This window comes from Marmota marmota, unplaced genomic scaffold, assembly GCF_001458135.2.
Source record: "Marmota marmota marmota unplaced genomic scaffold, marMar, whole genome shotgun sequence".
NCBI lineage: Eukaryota > Metazoa > Chordata > Mammalia > Rodentia > Sciuridae > Marmota > Marmota marmota.
In genome coordinates, this window is record NW_025999990.1 from 4,740,560 (window position 1) to 4,752,390 (window position 11,831).

An 11,831-nucleotide genomic window follows, 5' to 3' on the forward strand; every position below is an offset into this window, starting at 1 on the left:
GGAGGGGAGGGGGGATAGTAGAGGATAGGAAAGGCAGCAGAACACAACAGACACTAGTATGGCAATATGTAAATCAATGGATGTGTAACTGATGTGATTCTGCAATCTGTATATGGGGTAAACAGTGGGAATTCATAACCCACTTGAATCAAAGTGTGAAATATGATATGTCAAGAACTATGTAATGTTTTGAACAACCAACAATAAAAAATTTTAAAAAAAGATATATACATAAAAAAAGAAAGAATAGTAGTTGGAAAAGGATACGTACTCACCTAAAAAAAATATCATCACTTTTAGTATTTTTATGATTATTATATAACTAGCATGCTTTTATCAGTTAAGTTGCTCTTAGTTGAAAGAGAAAGTTTGCCCAAACTGCATCAGTAAATAAATTTAATATTTTATGTAACAGAAGATTCACAGCTAGGTGAATCCCAGTTAGGTTGGATTCCAGACTTGTCTGACTCAGTTTTTCAACAATGCTACCAAGATTCCATGTTCATGTTTTTCCTCACTTCTGCCATCAAAATAAAGCCTTCATACTAAGGCAGTTCCCCAGTTGATCATAAGATATCGTTTAGCAAATCTATTATCTCTTATGCATTTTTTTTGTCCATGTCCAAAGAATGGCTTTTCCATTAAGTATCTTAAACATAAAAACAAACGTTTTCCTCATCTCATTGGCCCAAATAATGCACATCCCATTTGTGTATCAATTACTAGCAAAGAGGACAGATTACTAAGAAGTAGAATGCGATGTGACATAAGGAGCCACCTGATTGATTTTGGAGGATATACTCAAAGTTAAGAAGAAACAAGGAAGTTATGGATACAAATTAGCAAACAACAGTGCCTACTACAAATCTGATTCTTTTTTTCTATGAACTTTCAAGAGTATATCTTGACCTCCATTTAAAAAATATATTCATGCCTCTATCCTTTCCTCTACATATTTTATCCCACTTCAACTTCTCTACTTATAACAGTGTTAAGTACTTTATAGGGATAAATTTAAGCAAGATTGCATATCTAGTGACTATTATAGATCAGGCTTAAATAATTATTTTGATAAAGAACACTCTGTGGAATAAATCTGGAATTAATTTCAATGTTATTTCTATCCATTGAGTTGCTATAGTGGAATTATGTTACAATGGACCTCTTATTCATTGTAAAAATCTTGAGTTCCTATCAAGAATGACAATAACCTTTGATAATAACTATGCCCTGGTTTATACACAATCTAAATGGTAGTTGAGATTATTCATTCACTGAGTAAACAACTCTCAAGTTCAGTAAGGTGATGGTTAACAGAAGAATCCAAGACTGGAAGACTAAATTTCCCCAAATATCAAAAAAAGCAGCCAAAATCAAGCATTTACTATATGAAACAAGAAATATTGGCATAAAGCTGACAATAAATGTACACTGTCTGTAGAAAGAAAATTACAGAACTTTATTGAGATCTAATCAATATAATTAAAATATCCACTGTCAATTATCCTCTTAAAATTAAGATTAATTCATTTGTGAGTTATTAAAATATAAATGCTACAATAATTATGAGTGCAATGATGGTATAGGACAAGAGAGAAAGATAAATGGAAAGAATAGTTGCCAAGAAACACACACAATTTATTCATACTTAATATTGCTTTCTAAAAGACAATTCAATCTGCATAAAAAGAATAGACTATTTAATAGATGTTGCTAGGATATATGCTTAAATGGGGAAAAAAGTACTTTATTCTTTAATTTTTTTTTTAGTTGTAGATGGATACAATACCTTTATTTTTTATGTGGTGCTGAGGACTGAACTCAGTGCTTCACATGTACTAAGCAAGGGCTCTACCTCTGAGCTCCAGCCCCTCAAAAAGTACTTGATTCTTAAGCAAATTATACACCACAACAAATAGACTAGAGATAAATGTGAGGTATCGAGAACAAAATACCACCTCATATAACTAGAGGTAAAGAGTATGTTTATAAAATTCTGTTTGAAATTGTAAATAATAAAGACAAAGATCACTACATGAAACTACATAAAAAGATAGAAGTTCTGCACAGTCATGCAGTACCTGAAACAAAATTAAAATGCAAATGGCAAAAAGGGAAAATTATTTTCCATATATAACAAAAGTTGGCACCAAAAATTAAAAAAATTCTTATAGTCAGGTATGTGGAAAGGAAAACTGGGATGGCCAGTACTACAGAGACAACAAGCTCTCATGTACTGCTGCTTACAATAATTCAGGAGTATAATTTTATAACAAAAAGCCTTAAAAGAACATAGGTTTTACCTAGCATTTCCAGTTCTTAAAATTCATCCCAAGGAAATACTATGTGATATATTCAAATATTTATCCATTAATATCAATAAGTAAATCCATAAATAAGAAATAAAAACATGATGGAATCACGGAGCTTTAAATGAAACAAACGAAGCAAATTAAAGATCCCAGGTATAATGTCTGATTTTTTGGAAACAACAAAAAGCTTTAACCACATGTATATAAAATGTTCTGGAAGGCAATTCATAAATATTGTCTTTATAAATAGTAGAAATATTGGGGATCTTGAGCTTATAATTTATTTACAAAATTTAAAAAGTTAATTTTACCAAAAAAATTAAACCATATTTTTTGGCTACTACCAATATTGTTTCCCTAATTTACATGAAGATATGTCCTTTACTTTTATCAAAGAATATCATAAGAAATAATGTCAGACAACTTTATTGCATTTGCTCCAAGAATGTTTTTGAGGACATTGCTACTCCACTTCTCAATATGCCCTAGATAAGAAATTAAATAAAAATTCTGAAAGTAAAGCAGCAGGAAAAGGAACTTGAGGAACTAGTATGTTTCTTTTAATGGAAGCATGAGAATCAATTAATTATGTACCTGCTTTTATTTTTCCTTAAGTAGTCTGAACTTTTTAGATTAATTAATTAATTTATCTTAATTAGGTATATATGACAGCAGAATGTATTTTGATTCATTGTACACAATTACAGCACAACTTTTCATTTCTCTGGTTGTACATGATGTAGCGTCACACCATAGGTGCAGTCATTCATGTATCTAGGGTAGTGATGTCCATCTCATTCCACCATCTTTCCTGCCCCTATGCATCCTCCCTCCCCTTGCCCAATCAAAATTCCCCCATTTTCCCCATCCCCTTGCCCAGTCATGGATCAGTATCCACTTATCAGAGAGAACATCTGGCCTTTGGTTTTTTGGGATTGGATTACTTCACTTAGCATGACATTCTTCAGATCCATACATTTACCTGCAAATACCATGATTTTATTCTCTTTTAATGCTGAGTAATATTCCATTGTGTATATATACCACAGTTTCTTTATCCATTCATATACTGAAGGGCATCACAGTTCAGCTATTGTGAATTGAGCTGCTATGATCATTGAGGTAGCTGCATTACTACAAGTATGCTGATTTTAAGTCCTTTGGGTATAGACCAAGGAATGGGATAGCTGGCTCAAATGGTGGTTCCATTCCAAGTTTTCTAAGGAATCTCCATACTGCTTTCTAGGTTGGTTGTTCCAATTTGCAGTCCTACCAGCAATGTATGAGTATGCCTTTTCCCCTGCATCTTTGCCAACATTTATTTATGTCTGTATTTTTTTTGGAATTATATAATGATGCATTTTTTAAATTAATTTTTAAAATTTATATGTGACCACTGTCTGTATTCTTGATAACTGCCATTCTTACTGGCATGAGATGAAATCTTAGAGGTAGTCTGAACACTGTAAGCCAAATACTTCATCTAATTATAGTTAGATGTAGGGCCACATGGCTTGTGTATCTGCCCTCCTATCCTCACTTTGTCTTTATATTCCATTCCTATTCATGATTCCTTTGTCCTGCTATTTCAATGAATGTATTTTATAAATCATCTCAAATTCTTCTTCTGAGTACAGTATAAATAATTAAGTAGGATATTCCTGTTAACATTGTTATCAGTCTTTAAATGACAGTACACAGCCAAACATAGTCTTCACTGGAAATGACTGTAAGTATTTCCAATGTAATTTATTTTAGAAGTACTATTTTGAAAATAAAAGAGAATATGAAATTGTTGTTTCAATAAGTAAACCAAGAAAAACTTTAGCCATTACTATTTTAAGACCTAAAGAGAAAAATATTTATGATCCCTGCCAGTGTTAAACAAGATCCTAGAAGGGAGACACAAGCTCTGTTTCAACAGGGACACTAAGTCTAAACACCATCTAGCTGCTTCCAATCAAAACAATCTTTTAGTAAATAAATGTTGTTTTTTATAGCTGACCTGAAATAACACTGAGAAAGAGCTATAACTGGTGTTTCTCTTTTGTTCAACCCAAAGCACCCTGCTAGGGACCTGGTATTAGAAAAGAAACTTTAAAATTCCAGCCACAGGCCAGAGAAGAGGAATTTCCAGTAAACTTCTGCTTTTTCTTGGAAGTGTTTGTTTCCTTTTTCCACCTCCCTCACGTGGCCTTCCTCCAAAAAACAGGAGTAAATGATGAAACCCTGGTGTCCTGATCACACTGCTCTAACTGGGTAGAATCACTGTAGTTGGCATATTATTTTGTCTCTAGAGCTGCCTAAAGTTGGTACACTGATTTTATGCAGCAGTCTACATGCACAGGCAGATCAGGGATGGGCTCCTTTAATTTCCCTTCATGGTTTGATTACTAAGCCTCTAAAGCAGGTTTTTAAACTTACATGCAGCTGGTTGGCTTAGGATACCCAAAGCTTAACTTTAATAATCTGATTCTCCTATAGATGGGTCCTGGGATTTCCTTCAGGCAAGAAAAAATGTACCATCTATTTTCTTTAGTTTTACTATTCATGAAGTAATACTTTGATACTCATTAGGCTCCTTTATGGCTGAAGTAAGAATCTGGAGATAGAAAATTTACCCCCTAATATTTAGCACACAGTGGTGTATTCTATCATTTTACCATAGTTCTTTATGTTCCATAGTCATTAGTTTTTCTCTCTCCATTAATATGTTTGAAATACTGTGTTATATTCCAACTTCAAATGATAATTAGGTAAACAAATCCTTGTTACAATATTTCTCTTATTAAAAAGAAAGACCTTAACATTAGTTATGCTGAGAAGATTTGGAGTTTGGGCTACAGTCTTAATAATTATCCTCAGATATTTACAGATTTATTCTCTGTGACTCCAGAGGAAATAATAAGGGCCACAGAATCAATAGTAGCAGAAGGTAGTTTTGAGGAATAAATAATCAATGGTTTTGTTCAAATGGAATTTCTTTGACACTGGAGAAGTTCTTATTTTAAAGACCCAATAACAACTAGTTAAGATGTTTTAGAAAGAATCTTAGTGTACAGTCAGGGGATTACAGATGATCTATTCTCATCTGATTCTCACACTGTTCTGTGAGTTGGGTAAGTACTGTTTTATGACCTGGACAGCAACAAAGGCACATTATATATACTTTATATGATTTTCAATATTTTTTTTAGAATTCACAAAATGCTTTAGAAGAAGAACAAAAAGGTAGTTAGAAGAACTAGTAATCATGTTAATGGAATAGAAGAGTTACCTGTCTGGAAAAACACTCTTGAAATAATTGTCCGACACAATGGGCAGGGAGTGTTTGCAGGATTGTCTTTGGCTAGAGTCCGTAAACAGGGCTCACAGAAGATGTGGTGGCAAGGGTAACACATGTAAGGGTTGAAGTAAACATCCAGACACACTGCACAGATGTAGCTGTCCTTTTCTTCTGCATATTCATTATCATCATCTGTACTCATCTCATTATTCAAAGTCTGCAAAAAATAAGAAAAAAGTTTTTTCTGAGTTCAGTTTAAGATTGGTTTCCTTGAGAGAGAATATTTATAAGAAGCATAAAATAGGGGCTGGGGTTATAGCTCAGTGGTAGAGTGCTTTCCTAGCACATATGAGGCAACTGTTTCAACCCTCAGCCCCACATAAAAATAAGCAAATAAAATACAGGTATTGTGTCCATCTACAACTAAATATATATAAAAGAAGCACATTAGGTATATATTTGTATCTCTGCTTAACCATTTAAGTAAGTGTTAGCGATATCAGTCTCAGGAATACAGAGTTTCTCTCTATCCACTTCTACCATGAAAAGAAGATGGTTTTCACAAGGTCACAGGGCCTTAATATGAGCATCCACCTATGATGGAAAGTGAGGATAGGAGGATACCTTACTTCATTCTCATACAGTACATAGAGAATTTTCTATTCTATCCTTTGCATCTTCTTGTAACTCAAAGCCAAGAAAGAGCTAAAGCTGAAGGAATGTCAAGAAATAGACATGGCAAGTGATTATGGGATTAGTTTTGTAGCTAGGAAATATGATGAACCCCTCCACTCTCCCAAATGAAATAGTTAAGAGGCAGCTCAGAGATTAGTAGCACAAGGTCTGGTAGTAAAATTCCTCTTACTTAACCTCAAAACTTCCACATCTGTGAAACTGTTGTGAGAATTAAATAAGGCAACAGACTTACAGAATTTAGCACAATGTCTGGCACATAGTATATATCTAATGAACATTAACCACAGCCATTTTCCTCCCACTCTCCTCTAACCCTTCTCCCCTTTCACCAAAAGTTCTGCAGTTTTGTTGAAGTATTAAGAACATTTTCCTCAAATTCACCCAGCCTTAGTCCATTGAAGCATAACAGAAGTGTTATGGTTTAGATATGAGGTGCCGCCCAAAAGCTCACCTGTGAAACAATGCAAGAAAATTCACAGGTGAAATGATTGGGTTTTGAGAACCAAAACCTAATCATTGTGTTAATCAACTTAAATGGATTAACTGGGTAGTAATTGCAGGCAGGTAGGGTGTGGCTGGAGGGAGTAGATCATTGGGGGAATGCCTTAGGGTATCTACTTTATCCAAGGTAAGTGGAGGCTTTCCTCTGCCACGCTTTTCTGTCATGTCTGGGCCCAGAACCATGGAGTTGGCCATCTATGGATTAAGACCTCTGAAACTTGAAGGCCTCACTTTTCCTCCTGTAATAGTTCTTGTTATGTCTTTTGGTCACAACAGGAAAAAAAAGTTGACTAAAACAAGGACTTAAGAAATATTTATAAGTTACATGAAATATAAAGGTTATGTAAATGAGGCCAAAAAAAAAAAACCCTTGAGAATACAGAAAATCTTTCTGCTATGGTTTCAATGTTTGTCTCATCCAAAATTTATACTGAAACATAAATTTCCAGTGCAACAGTATTAAGAGATGAGGTTTTTAGGAGGCAATTAAGTCATGAGTACAGAACCCTCACAGTGGGATTAGCAATCTACATAAGGGCCAAAGGGAACAGTATTCATCTTTGCTTTTCTACTCTTCTGCCACATGAGTACACAGTTTTCATCCCTTTCAAGGAAGTAACATTCAAGGTGCCATCTTTGGAGAAAAGACTGGGCCCTCACCAGACACTGACCTTGACAGGACCTTGATCTTAGACTTTGCAGCTTTTCAGAATGTAAAAAATAATTTTCTGTTCTTAAAAATTACCTAGTCTGTGAACGGGGATGGTGGCTCAGTGGTACAGCACTTGCCTAGCATATGTGAGGCACTGGGTTCGATTCTCAGCACCACATATAAATAAATAAAACAAAGATCCATTGACAACTAAATTTTTTTTAAAAAAAATTACCTAGTCTTGTGATATTTGTGTTATAGTAACAAATATCTTGGCCATTGTGCTGTTATAACACAACTGGATAAATTATTATTTGATTTATCCCCATGGTTTTGTTCCCCCATAGATTTCCTATATGTTATCTGTTGGTATTTTCTTTTATGAAGGATACATTTGGGTTGTTAGTCATTAATTTTTTTTAGTCAGTTCATTTTTAATTGGATTGTCTGATTTTTCTTATAGACCTATAGGCATTTTTACTTAATTTATTTTTTGTTGTTACTGATTACATGTGTAGTATTTTTTTTCTTCTCACTGGTTTGCTTTTTCACTCTTTTCCTGGTGTCTTTTGATGAAACAAAAGACAAAACAAAAGACTCCTGACACTGATCTACAGCACTGAATGACCCAGCCTACTTTTTCTTTATTTTTTTTTTAAGTAATCTATTTAATGTCATTTTTCCTTCAAGTTACTACTTGTTGTGTTTTATTAAAGAATTATTAAATTTTTAAGTGCTAAGATAGCATTATGTTGCATTTCATAACATTTCATGACCCTATAATATACCTAAAATTGACTTTTATGTATGGTGTGCCTTATGGATAAATTTCACTTTTCTTCTTTGTATAGTTATTAATTGACCTAGCCTATTTATTGCAAAGACTTTCCTTTCCTGTACTGCTTTATAGTGTCACTTTGTCAGTAAGAGGCCAAATATGCCTGGGTTTGCTTTCGAGATTTTTATCCTGTTCCATTAGTTTACTGTCTTTTCTATGTCATAATTATAAACTCTTAAAGCTTTATAATAAGCCTCACTCTTCGGTTGAAGAGGTCCTTTCATCTTATTGTTATCTCTGACCTTTTCATGAGTATATAAAACTTACAATTATTTTGCACTTTTTTTAAAAGTTCATATTTTTATTGGAACTATGTTGAGTCTAGAAATAAACTTATGAAGTATTAGAAATATTGTATAATACAAAGTATATGAGCCTGGTATATTTTCCCATTTATTAAAAAAAAACATTAAAAATGTTATCCTGGTTGAAGTCTACCTCTATTTAACTCAATATTTTCTCTCTGCCTTTAGTACTTTTTGTTAGCTAGTCTATTTCTACTAGTATACATGATTTCATGTTCTAATATCTTTCACACCAAAACAAAACCAAAAAACCCTCTTCAGCTCATGTTATATTCCTTTGCTCCCTTCCATGGCAAAACTTCACAAGTCTTAATTATACATAATTTCTGCTTCTTCATTTCCTATTCCTCCATTCTTCAACCTACTCTAATCTGTTTCTTTGTTCCTAATACTCTGCTGAAAGCTATTCAGAACAAAAGTCTGGTTTTTGTTCACTAACTAATCTCTGGTATAGTCAAATCCAGGATACTTCCCTGACATACCTTCCTCAATCTTTCAGCAGCATTTCCTATGGAGATCAGAGTGTCTTTCCTCCTAAAAACTTAATGGCTTCTTTTTTTTTTTTAACTTCTATTTTTTTTTTAATTTTTTATTGTTGGTTGTTCAAAAGTAAGATGAGACTCCTGACACTGATCTACAGCACTGAATGACCCAGCCTACTTTTTCATCTACCATACTGAACTACTCTCCATCATCGGTGGTATTTGAACACTAACAAACATACCAAACACTTTCTTGCCTTAGGACCTTGAGAATGATGCTTTTCTCCTCCTAAAATCTCATTCTCCATAAAGTAGATTACAAACCAGAAAAAAAAATCCTTTTTCATTCCATGCACATTCCTATTCATTTCCTCCATAAGGGAAGAACATTTTTCTACCTTCCAAACTTTGGCCTTTAAGTGTGACTTGCTTTTATCAATGAGTCATTAATAAATATGATGCAATTAGAAGCATAAAATGTTTATGCATTGGTGATGGCCTTCCTTTGCTGGTAACCCTGAGGCCAATAGCATGTGAACAAAGCAAGGCTGCCTTGCTGAATATGTGACACTTTGTCCAGTTACTGCCATAGTGACTGCTGACAACAAGCCAACTATCAGACCCGTGAACGGAGCCAAGGATTGTCGGTTGATTGCAAATGTATAAGTAAGCCCAGATAACACCATGAAACACAAGACAATCCATCACAGCTGAGCCTAGCCCAAGTTGCCAACCCAGAAAACTCTGAGTAAAAATAGGTGTTTTTCATTAGCAACTAAATTTTAAATTTTAGAGTAATTTGTCATAAGTATTCACCAACATATACTTTTCTATACATACCTAATTTTATTTAAAACTTAAAATCTTAGCTTATATATCAAGTTTCCAAAGATGATTTCACTGGCTATTGTATATAAATTAGTTCTCCAAGTTGTCCTCTATCAGTTACCTGTCATTGCTTTTTGTTTTTTCCTTTAAATCTCTTCTTATTTTTATTTGCCTATTTTTATTTACACACACACACGTGTGTGTGTGTGTGTGTATATTACTTACTGAATTGATTGTTCTAAAATTGATGTTATCATTCAGTTGATCCTGATTATGTATACTCTCATTTTCAAAATTCTCATTGGTTCAATGTACAACATTATATTGATTTATATCCTCTTGAAGATACCTCTATTAAGTGTCCTTATGTATTCTTTTTTTTAAGAGAGAGAGAGAGAGAGAATTTTTAAAATATTTTTATTTTTTAGTTTTCAGCGGACACAACATCTTCATATGTGGTGCTAAGGATTGAACCCAGGCAGCACGCATACCAGGCGAGCACGCTACCGCTTGAGCCACATCTCCAGCCCTTCTTACGTATTCTTGTGGACCTTATTTTCTATTCAGATAATAGGCATTCTGTGAAACACAGTGTAATGTATACAAAGTTCAAAACAGAGAAGATATGAAATAAATGTCCCTCATCAACAGAAAGCTTGCAGCTATAATTTGAACAATGATAAAGAAAAACCTACTGCAAAGGCAACTGGATTAGTAATTTTTGCTCATTGTTGACATAAGACTTTCTCCCTGAACTTAAAAAATGCTTGAAAATGAAAGCTATAAGTGCATTAATATTTAATTGGGAACCCCAGAGAAAGCCTTTGGACCTACTTGCTTAGTTACCTAAATTTCATTTCATAGTGCCAGTTTATTATGTTTCTATTACAGCCTCAGGATTGTGCTTTGAGATTTCAACTAATTAACCTCAAAGAAATCCATGTCATGAAAAAGTATAATTTGAGAAAACTCATAGCATTCCAAACTTTGACACAAATATTTGAGCAGTTTAATTTATATAAAGAATTTTATATCTTACATATACAAAATTCTACTAAAATATACTTCAAAAATAAATATTTTGCTTTCTAAATATTGATAATATTTTGAATGTAAACTTAAAGGTAGAAGTTTGAAATCAGAAAATAAAGTTGAAACTATTCATTATTTGAAATAAATGAATCAATCAACAAAAAATACATAAAAAGAACATTAGGATAAATGTGTTTAATGGATTAAAAAAGGCTCAAAAGTGTTTAATAATCAGGAAAACTGCACATTTCTGGTAAAAAACAAAACAATGATAAATTGTTCTTCTTATTCACAATAACAGCATAATATCTCAAAAGTAGATCTTCATCAACTGGTGGTTTTCTTCCTGTGTTGGAGGGATATAGATTGGTAAAATAAATTTGCTGTTTGATAGTTGTACTTAAAAAATTCACCAATTTGCAGTCCCACCAGCAATGTACAAGTGTACCCTTTTCCCCACATCCTCGCCAGCACTTGTTGTTGTTTGACTTCATGATGGCTGCCAATCTTACTGGAGTGAGATGGTATCTTAGGGTGGTTTTGATTTGCATTTCTCTGACTGCTAGAGATGGTGAGCATTTTTTCATGTACTTGTTGATTGACTGTATGTCCTCCACTGAGAAGTGTCTGTTCAGGTCCTTGGCCCATTTGTTGATTGGGTTGTTTGTTCTCTTATTGTCTAATTTTTTGAGTTCTTTGTATACTCTGGATATTAGGGCTCTATCTGAAGTGTGAGGAGTAAAGATTTGATCCCAGGGTGTAGGCTCCCTATTTACCTCTCTTATTGTTTCTTTTGCTGAGAAAAAACTTTTTAGTTTGAGTAAGTCCCATTTGTTGATTCTAGTTATGTACTTTTGTGCTATGGGTGTCCTATTGAGGAATTTGGAGCCCGACCCCAC

General features: G+C 33.6%; 1 protein-coding gene across 1 annotated transcript in view; it reads right to left on the minus strand.

Moving 5' to 3' along the window:
• Positions 1 to 11,831, minus strand: part of Rnf180 (ring finger protein 180) — a 218,695-nt gene that overhangs the window by 68,390 nt on the left and 138,474 nt on the right. Inside the window, exon 6 of the mRNA XM_048806108.1 lies at positions 5,590 to 5,815. Within this exon, the coding sequence (XP_048662065.1) occupies positions 5,590 to 5,815 (226 nt within the window). The remainder of the gene's footprint in view (positions 1 to 5,589; positions 5,816 to 11,831) is intronic.